Source organism: Ambystoma mexicanum, chromosome 1q (assembly GCF_040938575.1).
Source record: "Ambystoma mexicanum isolate Mex_15411 chromosome 1q, UKY_AmexF1_1, whole genome shotgun sequence".
In the NCBI taxonomy this organism is placed as follows: Eukaryota; Metazoa; Chordata; class Amphibia; order Caudata; family Ambystomatidae; genus Ambystoma; species Ambystoma mexicanum.
The window spans coordinates 502096615-502115452 of NC_090922.1; the positions used below are offsets into that span (position 1 = coordinate 502096615).

General features: G+C 44.1%; 1 protein-coding gene across 1 annotated transcript in view; it reads right to left on the bottom strand.

Annotated features, from left to right (window-relative positions):
- The window catches only part of LOC138521623 (transmembrane protease serine 5-like), a 248955-nt gene that overhangs the window by 115832 nt on the left and 114285 nt on the right, over positions 1-18838 (bottom strand). Inside the window, exons 3-4 of the mRNA XM_069634585.1 lie at positions 12229-12364; positions 10383-10520 (exon numbers count right to left, since the gene is read on the bottom strand). Of these exons, the coding sequence (XP_069490686.1) occupies positions 10383-10520; positions 12229-12364 (274 nt within the window). The remainder of the gene's footprint in view (positions 1-10382; positions 10521-12228; positions 12365-18838) is intronic.

Sequence of the window (18838 nt, forward strand, 5' to 3'; positions counted from 1 at the left end):
AGTAGGATGAGGACAGAGGGAATGTTAGAGTCAAGGTTGTAGAGCAGGTCTTCACGGATGTTCAGGAGAGCAGTTTCCGTTCTTCCGGCAGCTCTGAAGCCAGATTGGTGGTCATGAAGAGAGCCAACAGAATCAGAATGAAGGTTAAGCTGAGAGATGGCCAGCTTTTCCAGGAGTTTACCCAAAAAGGGTGTAATGGAAATTGGGCGGTAGTTAGCCGGACAAGAAGGATCAGCTGTGGTTTTCTTGAGGAGAGGATGCACAAGGGAGTGTTTCAGAGGAGAGGGCAAAGATCCAGAGTCAAATGAGAGGTTGCAGAAATTGGCAAAGGCCGGCGCAAGGGTATCGATGTGGCCCTTAAAGGTTTTAGAGGAACAGGGATGGATCTGTTTTGATGAGGCTTTCATAGATCGGACTTGTGAAGCGACCTCATCAGGGGAGAAAAGAGGAAAGGAGGAGAAAGAGGGAGGGGGTAGCTGAAGGAGGGTCAGCAAGCAGAGGAGGAGAGGGGAGAGGAGGAGGAGAGCAGGAGAGGGTGAACAAGCCTGGGAGGTGAAGGGAGGGGTGGATACTGCATCAGGGTTGGCAAGCTACTTACAGATTTTAAAGAGTTCGGACAAGTTGTTAGATGCTGCAGAGACACAGGCTTGAATGTGGACTCTCTTCTTAGTGCGGACAAGATGGTCGGTATTGCCTTTGGAGCAGGCAGCAGGCCAGTTTGTCAGAGGATGAGCAAGAAGCCCTCCCTTTACTCCCAGCCACCCTACACTTACGTTTGAGTGTACCTAGGTCAGAGTCATACCAATTATTGCACTTTGCTTTGGACTTCAAACAGATCCTCATGACAGGGGCAAACGCATCAAGAGTGGCAGAAATAGCGGAGTAAAGCAGGGACAGGGCTGTGTCAGGGTGTGAGTTAGCGAGGGGTTGAGGGAGGGAGGGAGAAGAGGGCAGCGAAAGCCTCGAATGACACACGCTTCATGGACCGGATGTCCGAGAAGGTGGGCGGCAGTCTTGGGGCAGGCTTGGCTTGGAGAGAGGAGTGGTGAGGGGAATAGAGAGGGGGAGGCCAGAGGAGATGAAGACATCAAGTGTGTGACCAGCAGAGTGAGTTGGCCGGATGGGAGGATAGAGAGGGAGAGCGACTCACAGAGGTCGCGAAAGAGCGCAGATGAGGAACAGGGAGAATCAAGATGAAGGTCACCAAGGAGGAGAAGTTGAGTGGTTGAGGCCAGGAGGGAGGAGAATAGGTCTGCCCACTCAGAGAGAAAAGAGGTGCTTTGACGGGGGGCTGGTAGAGAGTAGCAACAGTAAGAGAGTGGCTAGGAGAGAGAGAGAGCCTACAGACAAGGCATTTGAAAAAGGTGTAAGTCTGAGTGCGGATGATAGAGGCAGGAATCCACTCAGGGAAGATCAGGGCTACACCACCTCCAGGCCAGGTGGATCTGGGGGCAGAGAGGATTTTGTAGCCGTCATGGAGGAGAGTGTCAAAACTTGTGACAGAGCTGGCCATGAACCATGTCTCAGTAAGGCCGAGGACATCAAGGTCAAGTTCTTCATGGAGGTGGCAGATGTCAGAGGAGTGTTTGACAGCCGAGTGAGAGTTGAGAGTGCTAAGGTAAAGAAGGTTGACAGCCTTAAAGATCTTCCAGGGAGGGGTACAAATAAGAGGTACACCCTGTGGAGATGTGGAGGGCGCTTGAGATGGGGCAAGGGAAGAAGGAAAAGATGGCAAGGTAGCCAAGGGAGGAGGGTGAGGGACAACTGGAGATGAGAGGAAGTTGATGAGGCGAGGGAAGCGCCTATCAAAGAGGAGGAGGTTGGCCTAAGGGCCTTGCACCATAACAGTGCCATTTAGGTATACATTAATGATGACTCTGGAGGAGTCAATGGAATCCATGAGGACTTCCCAGCGGGTGCCGCCATTAATGGGAGAGGAGGACACAGGACAGAGCACAGAGATCATATGAGGGGTCCAGAGACCTGGTGAAGGAACGACAAAGAGGATGTCAGTGACGGTTTGTCTAGCAGAGGTGCTGGAATAGGTATCAGCAATGGGCAGGCCTGGATTGGAGGCCAACATATCCTTTTTGAATTTCTTCTTACCAGACTTAGTGAGAAGTGAAAGATAGTTGGTGGAGAAGCAGTTGGAGTAGATAGGAGAAACAGATAACGCCATGGGCAGGTAGCGGGAGGAGGCAGTAGGAGAAATATACAAGTACAGTGGTAAAGGAGCAGTCACTGGGCTAGCAGGTTACAATTTCAGGCCAAAAGTAAATGAAAAAACACACCCAAATTTGACTTTCCAAAACACACCCAAATTTGACTTTCAAAGGCAGATGCTAAGTCACCATAGATAAAAGAAAAGAGGTATAAGTTAGAGGTGAGAGCAGAAATGAGAGAATTGGAGAGTGAAACAAGGAGACCAGTTGGAGCAGGCAAAAGGGAGAGTGGAGGAACATGAAGGGAGGAGAAACGGTAACAGAAGGGGGGGAACTAGCACATAGAGCGGTGAGTCTTGGTAGCCCAGTTTCATAGCTGAGTGAGCTGGTAGCCCCATGGAGTGTCAGGTAGCGGTAGTGGATTCATGTAGCGTTCCGGTAGCGGACAAGGAGCAAAAAGGTGCCTTAGAAGGGGGCTTTGGAACAACAGGCCAGCTCCACGCCTCCCGGTCTCACCAATCCAAAGTTCCGATAGCGGCAGCCAATCATCAGGGCCAAAGGCAGCCAGCCCAGAATGCAGTAATAATCATGCAGCCATTTTTGAATGGGTTGCCGGATACTGCAAATGGAGGACAAAGGCTCTCAACAGAGCAAATCAGGAGGACTCTACAGCTATATGCTGTGCGAAAACACGTGGTTCTGCACACGTGCCTCTCTTAAACATGTGGCTGTAATTAGGTGCGCAAATAGGAAATGCACTTTCACTTCTTCAAACTTTCATTTGTTTTCTTTTCTTTTTTTTCCCTTTAAACAACTATGGCCATTTTCTTTACTCACAGAGGGGGGGAGGGGCAGTGGCAGAAGAATGGGAGCCACAAGGCTTACCTAAGCAAAGTGAGGCACTGTTGCTGGAGATGTGCTCGGTAAAAATCACAAACAGCTGATTTTATGATGGAAGGTGCACACAGTGAGCACGAGGTCCAGAGGCTTTGGGACCAAAAGCTGATCCAGATAGAGAGGTGCGCCCGACAGCGTGAGGTCCGCAGCAATGGAAAACAGCTGATTATGATTTGAAAAGTACGCGCACGAGCGCGAGGGCCAAAAGGTTGATTTTGGAGAAACAGCTGATCAGATATTAAAGGTGCGCGCATGAGCGCGAGGACCACAGGCCTTGGGACATAGCTGGTCCTGAAGAAAGGTGCGCACGAGGAGCGCAGGATCATCGGGGAGCAAGGATAAAACAGAAAGTAGGGGGGGGAGCAGAGGTAGGGGAGGGGGAGCAGAATGGGGTGTTCAGTGAGAGGGGGAAATTAGTTTTGGGGGGAAACCCACCAATAAGACCACAATGAAACACAAAATGCCAGCAACACATAGATTTCACTGCAATGCACACAGGCCGCGGGGGAGTGACAGAGAAAGGACAAGATGGACGCATTCAGATGGGCGTCACAACACCGGCATAAAGTTCAGCTTGCATTGTTCTGCCGGCTGAATCACATAAATCCCATTGGTGATCTTCACTTCTAAATGTCATACTTTAAAATGTGATGATGTGATTATGGTTGTCTGAGAAGCAGACTATATGTTATCACCTCCAATTATTATGGTATGCCAATCGACAAGGAGGAGATATACAAGACTTCAACTCCCAATGCCATGCTCTGTAATTGAATGAGGAGATGAACAAGCCTTCAATTCCCAGTGTCGAGCTTTGAGATTGGATCAGAAAAATATTGACACACATTTCTCTCCCAGTGTCATGAGTGTCCCATTTCATGTGCTTGAATTCAATGAGGGAGAAATTGTATAAGAGGGGAGGGTCATCCCTTCACCTTCTGGTGGCTTAACTGGAATGGTGCACTGTTCTCAAAACGGCTGAAAGCCACAGAGGGGATTACACAAACTTCTTACTCTGTGGAACACTATCTGTTATCTACAAAAAGAAGTTCAATTCCTTAAAAGGTGCCAAACACACATGGGTATCCTATCTGGTGGTTAAGTAATACTATGATACTCAAAAAATACAAATTTTATTAGTCATACAAAATCATTAAAAAAAAACATCATAAAAATGATCATATTCTATAAAACAATCAATCAATTGTAAAACAACACAAGTGAATCAACCTAATTGGGTTCTATTAATAAATTCAATCTTGGGTCAACCTGTGTAGTCTAATTACACTGAGAACCCTTAGCCTTAGATGTTAATGGCTATTGCGTATTTTGAATTTGTAGATTCCCAACTTGTACAAGTTTCTGTCCCATTAGCACAACAATGTAGGACATTCTTCAGGGGTATGAAGTATCTTGTGTCGATTCTATTCAAGATCAAACTGTATTACCAAACCTCTGTCTTCTTGCAAAGAGGATGTACCCTGTTAATAAAAAGGAGGCGCTGAGTTACTACCTAAAGTCACAATCCTAATCCATTAATTAGGCTAGTAGTGTACCCCTTATCCCCATAAGGGTGAAAAGCATGCTATTGATTTAATACCTCTCTAACTCGAGGGCTTAATATCCTGGAGTCTTCTCTAACCTTGATTGGTTCTCGTACTGGCAAAATTCCAATTACTATAGAAATAGATGCCTTGTTTCCTCTATCTTCTGTCCTAGTGTACAACATATATTGACATTAGACTTATAATAGCCTGATATATTGTCTTACCATATCCTGGTTCCATAACAAGGGGGCTTACCATATTATTATAAACACATGATCCAAGTTTCACTCTATCCAAACATGGTATGTTCCTACTTCTCCGAAAAAGGGTTTACTTCTCCAAGTAGGTATCTGTTCCCTGAAAGATATAATTTATAGAGAAAAAACTCCCCTCAGTGGTTTGTCCACTCAATAAATTATAAGCTGGTGTGCTTATTATATTAAAAGCATCCACTTACTTGACACACAGTATAGGCGGGAAAGTATCCAAGACCCCCAGCCTATAAGGCTAGTTGTTATTTTCAAATTAGGCCCTCCCCAAATGGAGTTATCCTCTTCGTTCTAGGTAGCTGTAAAGTCACAAAAAACAGAGAAACCTCATGTGGCCAACTGGTCTTTTAACCGTGAGGAAAAACAAAAGTACTTATTTTGTAAAATACTCACTGAGTAACTCTTCAACTGGCCAGTAGCTTGATCTGGGGTATGCCTATAGCAAGAGCTGTTTTTAAAACAATTGGTATCCCGGGATCGTACTCGCGGCGGACGTGATGATGTCATCACGCCGTGGGCCAGCGTCTCTGTGACGTCGCGCAATGACGTCATCACGTCGACGCACGCGTCCGAATTCTGGGTAATGTAGTGCGGGAAAAAAATCTGTATATGTAGTTCTATGAGTCAACTGTATAGGCGCTAGACCTATAATCCAGACTGCAGTATTTATTTTAAAGGGGTGTCCATCTCGATAGAGTGGACTGTTTCACAGTAGATTCTGTACGCGATTTTTGGAAGATGAGGAGTATCACTTGTACATCTCAAGGAAATTCTTTGGACACATCCCTCCTTTATACATTAAGTAAATGGACCTAACAATGCATGTACATATAGAGTATTGTATCAATTCAAAAAATTACGAAACAATGGCAGATGTGTTCCCATGTTCTGAGCCACCTAGTCAAACATATAAGTATATTTTAAACATCTGCAACCCGGTTATGTACAAATCTCATTCTTTGGTACATATCAAATGTCAAATATGCCAATGTACAGTTGGTGAAGTGTTCCATGGGTGCTCTAGCGATTATATAAGTACATTTACCCAAAGGTCCTACTACCAACAACGATGATCAAGTCAAAAGGAAGTTACCTAGGCGTTATGCTATTCCACCCCTTCATTTAAACCGTGAATATGGCTTTTGGATAGAAAAATCAATTTCTGTTCTAATTGAAGTAACTTTTTGTTGATCACTTCCTGTGAATCCCCTTTTATTTGTTTCAGGATCACCCATTCAAATTCGTTACTAGTATGTTTCTTTTCCAAAAAATGTTTCACCATTGGTGCTTGTTCAATTCCATTCCTAATGCAACTCCTATGCTCGATCATCCTTGTTTTACATTTTCTGTTTCTTTTTCCTATATAGATACGTTGACAGGGACATTTAATTAAGTAAATAACATTACCTGTTTCACAATTTGTATGCTCAGTGATTTTCCACATTTTGCCAAAACCCAAATCTACAGTCATGGTTTTTCTAGTTTGTGTACACATTGTACAATTGCCACAGGGATGATGTCCTGTTACTGGTGGGAGTCCCCATACATTAGTCTGTTGACATACTCTCTTCCTGTTCTTCACATCATTTCTCATGACTAGATTACGCATAGTAGTGCTTTTTTTGAAAGTTACAATCGGGCACCTCAAATCTATCGTCATAATTTTCTTCCAATTTCTGTGAATAATACTCTTGATTTTATACGGGAGATTGCTAAATGTGTTCACAAAAACCAATGGTGTCTCTTTTGTTTCTTCATCTCTGCGTATTTGTTGGTCTAAAAGGGCTTCTCGATTATTGTTAAATGCTCTCTTAGCAGCTTTTTTAACTAGAGGAATAGGGTATCCTCTATGAGCTAATTTGTCAATAAGAGTATTAGCTCCATTCTGGTAGGAGGCATTGGTACTGCTGTTTTTCTTCAACCGGAGAAATTGCCCAAAGGGCAGATTGTTTTTCACATGCTGTGCATGGTGACTGTTGTAATACAATAGAGCATTGCTATCTGTTCCCTTGGTATAAGGTTTAACCAACAGCAACCCTTGATCATGATATATGCAGATATCTAGATAATATATCTGTTCATTACTGATATTGCTAGCGAACTTTAGATACCTGTTTTGTTGGTTCAACCATTGTACAAACTTCTGGGATTCCTCTTCACTCCCTCTCCAAACGACAATGGCACCAAATGTGGCTAATTTGTATGTCAATATGTTTGAGGAAACAATAGTGTACTCTAATCTTAATCCATTCCAAGAGAATATCCTGTGTTGATTACAGTACATAGATGACGTGTTTGTCATTTGGAGAGGGAGTGAAGAGGAATCCCAGAGGTTTGTACAATGGTTGAACCAACAAAACAGGTATCTAAAGTTCACTATCAATATCAGTAATGAACAGATATATTGTGTAGATATCTGCATATATCATGATCAAGGGTTGCTGTTGGTTAAACCTTATACCAAGGAAACAGATAGAAATGCTCTATTGCATTACAACAGTCACCATGCACAGCATGTGAAAAACAATCGGCCCTTCGGGCAATTTCTCCGGTTGAAGAAAAACAGCAGTACCAATGCCTCTTACGAGAATGGAGCTAATACTCTTATTGACAAATTAGCTCAGAGAGGATATCCTATTCCTCGAGTTAAAAAAAGTGCTAAGAGAGCATTTAACAATAATCGAGAAGCCCTTTTAGACCAACAAATACGCAGAGATGAAGAAACAAAAGAGACACCATTGGTTTTTGTGAACACATTTAGCAATCTCTCGTATAAAATCAAGAGTATTATTCACAGAAATTGGAAGAAAATTATGACCAAAGATGTGGGGAGCCCGATTGGAGCTTTAAAAAAAACACTACTGTGCATAATCTAGTCATGAGAAATGATGTGAAGAACAGGAAGAGAGTATGTCAACAGACTAATTTATGGGGACTCCCACCAGTAACAGGACATCATCCCTGTGGCAATTGTACAATGTGTACACAAACTAGAAAAACCATGACTGTAGATTTGGGTTTTGTCAAAATGTGGAAAATCACTGAGCATACAGATTGTGAAACAAGTAATGTTATTTACTTAATTAAATGTCCCTGTCAATGTATCTACATAGGAAAAACAAACAGAAAATGTAAAACAAGGATGATCGAGCATAGGAGTTGCATTAGGAATGGAATTGAACAAGCACCAATGGTGAAACATTTTTTGGAAAAGAAACATACTAGTAACGAATTTGAATGGGTCATCCTGAAACAAATAAAAGGGAATTCACAGGAACTGATCAACAAAAAGTTACTTCAATTAGAACAGAAATTGATTTTTCTATCCAAAAGCCATATTGACGGTTTAAATGAAGGGGTGGAATGGCATAACGCTTAGGTAACTTCCTTTTGACTTGATCATCGTTGTTGGTTAGGACCTTGGGGTAAATGTACTTATGTAATTGCTAGAGCACCCATGGAACACTTCACCGACTGTACATTGGCATATTTGACATTTGATATGTACCAAAGAATGAGATGTGTACATAACCGGGTTGCAGATGTTTAAAATATACTCATATGTTTGACTAGGTGCATAGGAACATAGGAACACATCTGCCATTGTTTCGTAATTTTTTGAATTGATACAATACTCTATATGTACATGCATTGTTAGGTCCATTTACTTAATGTATAAAGGAGGGATGTGTCCAAAGAATTTCTGTGAGATGTACAGGTGATACTCCTCATCTTCCAAAAATCGCGTACAGAATCTACTGTGAAACAGTCAACTCTATCGAGATGGACACCCCTTTAAAATAAATACTGCAGTCCGGATTATAGGTCTAGCGCCTATACAGTTGACTCATAGAACTACATATACAGGTTTTTTTCCCGCACTACATTACCCAGAATTCGGACGCGTGCGTCGACGCGATGACGCTGGCCCACGCCGTGATGACGTCATCACGTCCGCCGCGAGTACGATCCCGGGATCCCAATTTTTTTAAAAACAGCTCTTGCTATAGGCATACCCCCGGATCAAGCTACTGGCCAGTTGAAGAGTTACTCAGTGAGTATTTTACAAAATAAGTACTTTTGTTTTTCCTCACGGTTAAAAGACCAGTTGGCCACATGAGGTTTCTCTGTTTTTTGTGACTTTACAGCTACCTAGAACGAAGAGGATAACTCCATTTGGGGAGTGCCTAATTTGAAAATAACAACTAGCCTTATAGGCTGGGGGTCTTGGATACTTTCCCACCTATGCTGTGTGTCAAGTAAGTGGATGCTTTTAATATAATAAGCACACCAGCTTATAATTTATTGAGTGGACAAACCACTGAGAGGAGTTTTTTCTCTATAAATTATATCTTTCAGGGAACAGATACCTACTTGGAGAAGTAAACACTTGGATCATGTGTTTATAATAATATGGTAAGCCCCCTTGTTATGGAACCAGGATATGGTAACACAATATATCAGGCTATTATAAGTCTAATGTCAATATATGTTGTACACTAGGACAGAAGATAGAGGAAACAAGGCATCTATTTCTATAGTAATTGGAATTTTGCCAGTACGAGAACCAATCAAGGTTAGAGTAGACTCCAGGATATTAAGCCCTCGAGTTAGAGAGGTATGTAAATCAATAGCATGCTTTTCACCCTTATGGGGATAAGGGGTACACTACTAGTCTAATGGATTAGGATTGTGACTTTAGGTAGTAACTCAGCACCTCCTTTTTATTAACAGGGTACATCGTCTTTGCAAGAAGACGGAGGTTTGATAATACAGTTTGATCTTGAATAGAATCGACACAAGATACTTCATACCCCTGAAGAATGTCCTAGATTGTTGTGCTAACGGGACAGAAACTTGTACAAGTTGGGAATCTACAAATTCAAAATACGCAATAGCCATTAACATCTAAGGCTAAGGGTTCTCAGTGTAATTAGACTACACGGGTTGACCCAAAATTGAATTTATGAATAGAACCCAATTAGGTTGATTCACTTGTGTTGTTTTACAATTGATTGATTGTTTTATAGAATATAATCATTTTTATGATGGTTTTTTTAATGATTTTGTATGACTAATAAAATTTGTATTTTTTGAGTATCATAGTATTATTTAACCACCAGATAGGATACCCATGTGTGTTTGGCACCTTTTAAGGAATTTAACTTCCTTTTGTAGATAACACACTTAACTGGAATGGTGCCTGGAGGAGCAAGGCAACCTGTGTCTACCAATGGTATGACTTGAAAATGGCCAGTGAGGCCTTCACCTTCCAGTTTCTGGGATCGAATAAGGATAAAGAGGAGAAGGCCAGGTATTGATTTTTCAGTCTCATTTTGAGAAAACAGATGGAACCTCCCCTCACAGTGTCACATGTTATGAGGACTGCCTCCCAATCCCATATATTAGAATTGCAAGAGCAGGTTATGGTAAAGTAATTACCTCTCAGTAACATGCTTTGACATTGGAAGAGCTGAAAACACTGTACTGTGGTTGTCGACACTTACATATGAGACAAATGGAGAGTGCGGCAGCCGTCAGTGCTAATATGATAGAGACGTTTATGAACAAGAAGTAAAATCTTTGTCGCGAGCAGCCAAGGGCCAGATCCTCCTCCTCACTAAGCTGCTCCAGGTTGGAGGCATCTGGAACAAAAAGGGCATTGAAGAAGGCCTAATAGCTAAGAAACAGGCACACTGCACAAAGGGGCAGACCCAGAGGCACACTGCACTCTGGGATAAACAAGCTCTGGGAAAGGCTCACACCACTCAGGGACAGACAAAAAACACGGTTTGACAGATGCAACCTATGCAAGACTACACAGGGACCTACATGCATATGACACACAGGATTACCCAGAGGAGAAGCCACGCTGTGCTCACGGGAAGGCCCAATACATATGGGGACAATATTCAGTGCACAGAGACCATCAAACTGAACCTAATGGCACATACAGAGGCCACAGACACCCGCCACACAGGGGGAGACACACTGGGGCAGGCACACTGCAAACGGGCAGGGAAACAATACAAGTAGGCACACTCAAGGACAAACAGACTGGACACGGTGGAAGGCACACCGTGCACAAGGTTTCATGCTCCACTTAAGGCCAAATGGGGAAACATTCTAATGTTATAGTTTCATGTTCAATTTAACATAACAGTGTTTTTCAGACTCTAGGTGGTATTTGTAATTCCTTCTTGCCAAGTGGCTTAATGGCACTCTAAACCAGGATATGTGTGAGCCCTGGTGGCTGTGACTGCTCGGAGAGCCAGCTCGGGCCTGTGCCAGCGTGGGCTATGGGACAGGCTCTTGCCCGACTTAGGTTTAAGTTCCTAATCAGTCAAAACAAGGACTCAGCCTGCTGCCTTTCGTTAGTGTTATTTTCTTTAAATGTTCACTGGCTGGGGGTGCTTAGAGGGTTTCCCTTCTGCCCAGCTTCACAGAACACAGCATTGTCTCGGGCCTTGGGAGGAGGGTTAACAGGTACATATTGAGAAGTTGCAAGCAAGTTGACTTGCAGCAATATCTCCCATCGTGGCACCCCTGTCCCAGCTCTCCCTCAGTTCAAATGCTAGGGCATCGCTGCCTGCACGCCCAAATAAACCACCCAACCTTTGCTGCTATGACGTGCAGTTCCAAATCCATGCCACTAGCATCCCCCCTCTTTATTTCCTCCCACGTTGAAATGCTTAATTCAAAGGCCACTCCAAACCCCATCCAATTCACCATGCTTGATAGCGGCTGTTGACTCTCTCTTGTTTAGGAACATGAGGTGTGTGGATGGCAGAAAGCCAGATAAGGCTCTAGTGTTGATGGGGGCGGGGGAGCGTCGAGTCATCATGTACGGTAGTGGACTATCAGACAGGGGGTATGAGTTGGGGGGCAGAGAGGAAGGATGCCAGGCAGGGGGTTTGTTTGAGAGGGTGGAAAGACAGGGCGCCAGGTTGGGTTCTTGTGTTGTGGGGGTCGTTGGGAAGGCCAATAGCCAGGTAGGGATCTTGCTCGTGAGGGGTGTTGAGGCAAATCATTAGGGAGGTGTCTTGAATGGCAATGTGGTGGAAGGGGAGTAGGCTAGGTACTGGCTCGGTTTTGTGGGTGGGTGAGGAGGCGGGACACTTGGTATGTTTTGAGTGGAAAGTGTTCTATTGGTTGTGTGGTGGAAGCTTGAACTACCTACAACATGTTCCATTCCAAAATGTACACTGAAATATTTTGTCAGCTTCTGTATATATGGGGGAGGTGTTACGAATCTGAGGGGGAGGGAGTTTGACGAAGATGTAATGATAATTACAAAATGCCAATAAAAACATTTTAAAATAAATGGGGGAGGTGTTACGGGATTACAGTTACCTGCTTTTGCAGCTTCGCCCTGGGTTTGGATAACGACGGAGGACACGTCAGTAGGCGCGGGACAACCAGGACCGTCCGGGTTCCCGGGACGTTGTTCGTCAGTCACCTGATGCTCCAGGCGAGGGCTGATAGTTGACTGGGAAGGAAAGGTGTGAATGGAGGATTCTGTCATTAACCAAATACTGATTCAGAAAATTTCTTTCAAAAGTTCATACGTTTACATTCTGTGACTTGTTACTCGTAAATCCTTTGTTATTTTCTAAATGCAATGTTTTAATTGCACAGGTTCAGATTATTAAAACATTTGAGAAATATGGGAGCATTTCAAATAAGACACTTTACAGATGGACGCATTAACATCGTGTTTCCACACACATCGAATTCTGGTTATGTTACATTAAGAGTTTAATCTACGGCACCATTCATAGTGTAGTGGTCTAACAGCACCGAGGCTTGTCTCGAGATTGGCGTATTATGCCCCCGCCAGGGGTAACAAGACCTCAGTCTGTGAGAGATAAAAAAAAAGGGCAGCAGAGAAGAGTAAGGGTAATAATACCCATGACTGATTTATACAGGCTAGGAAGTGAACGGGATAGTGATGGAGGTTGTGATAGTTTGCATACCTGTAGAGTTAGTGTAGAATGACCGAAGCACAGCGCTGATCAGAAAAGGGCAAAGGCGTAAAATCTTGTGAGATCAAACATATATCCACGTGGGCACTATCTGGTACTTATAGGCAAGTAGTGAAAATGAGTCAGGAAGTCGATGGGTGATGGCCTTGAAATGTGCTCAAGCCCTTGAAGCGTGAAGGCTTGTTTTTCCGTTGGGTGTTACCGAAACCTGACAAGCCACAGAGAGATAAATTGGCGAATACCCAGCCGACTGTCTGAAAGAGCACCTGTGAAAGGTGACTGAGGTGCCTACACGGAGGACGGGGGGACCAGATGTGTGGACTACAGTTAGTGTGCCAATGTCTTCTGTGAAAAGCAAAGCTAGGAATTATGTGGAAAGATCCTTGTCTCCCACTGTCCCTCCAGACAGGCTCGGACTGGCCTATAGGGCATTTGGCCCACGGCCAGACCAAAAACACAAAATGCTGGTGGTGTGGGCCAGTTTTTTTTTGCTGAAAGTGGGCCACTTTCCTGGCCAATTTGGGCCAGTTTGATGAATTAATTCACTCTGCGGCTAGTAGTTTTGACCAGTGTTGCTGAATAAATATTCTTTAAAATGCACAATTTGCATCACACTTAATCAAAAAACTCCCCCATGGTCAGTATTCAAACAGTGTCACTAAAGGAATGAATACCATTTGCAACTGTGGGCCACTTTTTCATTGGTGCCCAAAATGTTTTTAAGGCCCAGTGTGACCCTGCCTCCAGATCCCCCACTTTCCGACAGTAGAGAGTCATAGAATGTCACAGATATAGAAGGCTGTCATCTTCAACATTAGGTTTAGGTCAGGTTAAGCCGAAACTCAAAAAGGAAAAGAGAGGTAAAGGTTTTGGAAGTATTGAGAATCAAACTAAGCAAAGAATAGATAACAATTTAGGACGTATACCCTGACTGTTACCCTATTCTATAAAATGCCAAACATTCCTCAACAGGCCTTGGTGGGGGTCCTGTATAGTGGGGTTAGAGTACTGTGCAATGTGGACCTAGACTGTAAAACTTGCGTTCTGATCTTATAGCAGTCAGAGCTCCAAAGGATGCATGATAATATTCTCTCAAAGGTCCTGTCCATACATTCAAATGCTCACTTTAACTTACTTTGCGCATTTTCGCCAATCAGGGGCCATTTTTGTGCCTTTTAAAGTGTATTCCATATTAAAAAATGGGTTGCACTTTAAAATGCAGAAAAATAAAGGCATTCCCTGAGCCTGTTTGGAACTGGTACAGGGGCATGCACATTGCGTGAGTGTTATTTTTAACCCTCTCATGCATTTGCTTTTAGTGGAACAGCAACGATATGAACCATTGCTATCCCACAAACAAGGATAGAAATTATTTTTCATTTGTTTGGCATTTCGCAGTGACAGGGCCCTTATGGGCCGTGACCGCAACACCGTGCAAAATCTGCACCACAGAGATAAGTATCCTCTCTGGGGTAAGAAAGGGGGCTCTCTTTTAGGCTAGTGGGACATCGCACATTCTGCATAGGCTGGGTCTCGTGTGTCTTACCTGACTCTGAGAGGCATTGTTGGAGCGTCGCGAGGCCTGAGACCACCACCTTCCCAGGCTTGCACTGAGATCTGCAGACCTAAATTGGAACACTTTGCTGAAGTGGGACATGGGACCATGCTCCCGTCCGAGGGTTTCGGTCAGGGAGGCTGGACGGCAGGTAACTTGATAGAGCAAGAGGCTCCAGTCAAGGGGAGAGAGACGACGGGAACAGAACCGTCTTCTCAGGCGGCGTGAACACTGAATTGCAGCGGTGGGCCTGGCACCCAGCAACCGACGGTGAGACCTGAAACAGGAAAGGGGGTGAGCATCCCGAACTGCTCCCGGCAAGCGCCTTTCCCTCGAGAGAGAGGTACTGACGGGGAAACAGAAGTGGAGGCGAGCAGGGCTGATGACTGCTGATTTCCAGGAGTACCGAAACCGATGCAGGTATAAGAAAGAGAGAAAATGTGATGGGAACACGGCCCCACTAAACCAAAGTGAAAGAGATATGAACACTATAAATCAAGGCTTGAATAACCGCCAAAGTTATGAGAACGTAAGAAAAGCTAACAGGCACACGGCCCTGCTAAACAAAAACAGAGTAAAAGATATACGAACACTGTAAATCAAGGCTGGAATTGCTGCCAAAGGCACAAGAACTTAAGAGATGCTAACGGGCACACAGCCCCACTAAACCAGAGTGAAAGAGAGCCGACAAGACTATCAAAGAAGGACATACATAAGTCCTACGCTAAAAAAAGTGTAAAACAAAGGCAAATGCTCTGCAGCACGGATAGCAAAGTGCATGAGGCCAGGGTAACCTGTATCACCCGAGCGAGCAGATGCCTACGATACATTTGGTGATTGAGAAACAAGATATTTACCACAGAGCCACAGGACTTTGGGGAGTCCCAGCGCCACGAAGATTATAAGAAGAATCTTTTCAAGTAATACTGGAGGGATCGGAACGTTTAAAAATAAGAGACAGCTTTGTTTATCAAAGGGAGAGGGAAATCCATACAGAAGATAATTATAATTCTACCCAAAGGACTTGATATGAAGATTGTGCAGACTATACCACTGTGTTCTAAAGGAACTTTGACACTGAGAGCAAGGCAATTACAAGTTGGTCCAGCCAGAAGCCCAAACCAAGGTTGCTATACAAGCCTCCCTTTTTCCTTTCAGTTAGGTGTTTTCTAAAGTGGTAGGGCCAGTTAGTTGGTTATGATTTGGACAGAAGACGTATTTTGGGCTTGACTCACACCCATAGTTTGAGTTTTTCTAGGTAGCAAACTTCCCTCATAGCGGATAGGGCTAGTTAGGCATTTTGGATTTTTTTTAAAAAATAAGCATTGTTAACTATGACCCAATGTAGTCAGAGTCCTTCTTGTTCACCACATATGGTGTCAGTAGTGGGATGTAGGCCAGTTGATATAAACTGGGGACCCCTCCTCTTTACCAAGATCATTGATAAAACCAAAGCCCCTACCATGGCCACTCCCCAATCCATTGGTTTTGATTTATATAGTGTGGCAACCATCTCCATACCCCCAAAGGAGACACACTTAATACCAACAGGTCAATGTCTTTCCCCTCCACCTGGGACCTATATTAGACTGACAACTAAATCCGGACTAGCCTAGTGATATGCCCTAGATGTTGCCACTGGGGTAGTAGATTCCGATTATAGAGGGGAGGTGAAAGTGATCCTCCATAACCATGGGTCCTGTGACTATTTAGTTAAAGTGGGGGAGGCCATAGCCCAGGGAATCCTTGAGAAAGCCCTCACCCCAGTACATCAGGAAAAGGAAACCTTACTTGAGATGGACCTGTTACCCGATCTTGCCTTCACACGTAGGAACGACCCTGATCTAATGGTCGCCTTTGTGAGGGTAACCTCGGATGAGCAAGGTCATAACCAAGCTAGTCACTTTTTCTTCCTGAAAAAGGGAGTACTGTACCGAGGAGACATGAGGAAGGACGGGCTTCACCAGAAACAACTGGTGGTTCCTTGTAGGTCATCCAAGGTGTTAGTTTAGTTTGTTTATTTGTAGAGCGTAGCAGAACCCTAGGATAACTGGGCGCTAAAATATTTAAGATCAACAGTGGTTACAGAATGTTGCACATACAGCTAAAATGAATATAATACAGTACAGTGAATGGTTCAAGGGACCTGGTTACAGAATGGTCAGAGTTGAAGTACAATGGGTAGTGACGGACCAGGTTACAGTTTGGTTCGCCGCAATCATAGCATATATTTAATCAAGGAAACAGATAACAGACTGACTTACAAAAGACTTAAATAAGGTGATAGGCACGTAGAGGATAGTTAAGTCCCGTGTTCAGACTATTGTTGGGCTATGAACAATTCCTGCTCATAATGATGCTCATGTGATGCAGGAAATGCTTTGGAGGGATAGGGCCTCTTCCATCCCACTACTTCCTTGTTGCTGTTTTTCTGTCGGTTTTCTGCACAGGAGTCCAGTCTGGACCTCTGGCAGTGCAGCTCTTCATGTTTTAGTGTTGGTGAGCAAGACCCCTGGGATACCCTTGTGGCACCCATGGGTAGGGGTACAACTTGGTACCCCTAGTGTGTGTTTTTGGGCACCTGTGTGTTGCCCCACAGAGTATGGCAGGGGCTGGTGGCAGCTACATGCTGATTTTGCAGGACTGCTGGGTTTTCCCCCATATTTGGACACCCAGGCCCTGCCATAGGAATTAATGGATTCCTAAACGAAGGTAATATGGCTAGTCCCACTGTCTTCCCTTCCTGTTTCTCAATGTCCTGAGAAGCCCTGCCTCTGTCCTCTTTTCCCTGATTGGATGCTGGGTGGAAGGACCCTATATGGCTCTTGTACTGCCCCTGCTAGAGTGGTAGGAGCCTTCACAGAGACTGCTTGTAGCTTTTATCCCGCCCCATAATGTGTGTCTCCAGCGCCTTCACCTCAATGCCACGTGTATGTATCTTGTTGCAAGTATTCCACATGGGGATTTGTCTGGGGTCAGTAATACTGCCTTCTTTTAGGCTCCTCCGTATTATATGTGCCCCCCCACTTCTGCTTCATTGATAGTGCCGGAATCCTCCATGTCTGATGAAGCTGCCTTCCCCTGCACTGCGCTTGCACAAGGGGTGAGCACGCAAGTGCCACTCGTCACACACATATATCACTAACAGACCTTGCTACATTAACTGATTAGAAACACCCTGGGCCTGGCTGAAATATGCAAGCTGGCATTTTCCCTGATTATGGGAGAGTTCTGAATAGTAAGGCATTAGAAAACTGCAGGGTGGGGTTAAAAAAGTATAGCGGACTCTGCAGTCAGTGCCATTATCCTTGCCGGGGATGAGGCATCTTGCGTGCACTGTCGGGTGATGCCTCTATGTTATGTTATGTTAATATGCATTTGTATTGCACTCTTCACCACTGTAGTGCACACATGGTGCTGAACCTTGTCTGGATAGTGGTATATGGTGCCTCCACCCAAAGCAAACCAGACCGTGGTCTGTGTGGGAAAGGCCAACGGGAAAAGAGGAGAGGGTCTGAGAAATGGGATTAGAAAATGAGCTACATTTAAGAAATTTAAGGCGGAGGTGTCATATAATCGGCCCATAAAATACGGTCTCTTCAAACAGAGTTTAAAGAAAGCTTTTTGCTATTTTCATTGCTCGGATTTTGCATCACCGGAATGCAGATGCAGAGATGCCAACATGACCCAATCCAATCTGAAGGTGCTTATCCAGTCCTGTTTTTTCTTTGCAACCTGGGACTTGTAGACCGAGTTTTATAATGGGAAGAGTGGAACTACAAGTGCCAGAATGCAAAGAAAATAACCAGGACTGGATGAGCACATACAGATTAGAATGGGACATGTTGACAAGTATGCGGCTGGGTGATGAAAAAGGAAAAGGTGAGAGGAAGAGTAGAGTAGGCGTGGGGTACATAGGGTGTCCCCACTCATTTTGGTTGGGTAACGAGCTGGAGAGGTAGCATGCAATGACTGAGTTTCTACATGCAGATCAGCAGATAAGGGCCAGTTTTATTGGAGCCAGCATAGATGCTGTAAAATCGTTTCCACCCAAGCTACACAAATCTCATCTCAGTTGGCTTTTATACGCAGATGATTTAATCTTATTGGACGTAATGCCAATTGGTCTGCAGAGAAAACTCAATGTTGTCCAGGAATATGTGAATCGCAATAAATTGACGATCAACACAAAAAAATGCGAGATCCTTGTGCTTAAAAATCTGAAATCCGCAAAAATAAAACTGTAAAAAAAACACCTTGTACCTACCACGTGAACCATTGAGCATTCTTAGCAGTGTAAAATACTTGGGAATGACAATAAGTGAAAGTATATATGACGGCCCTTGGATCCTAGAAATCAAAAGTAAATGCAAACAACTTGCAAGCCAAGCATGTGTGCCGAACAGAAGGTTCGGCAAATCCT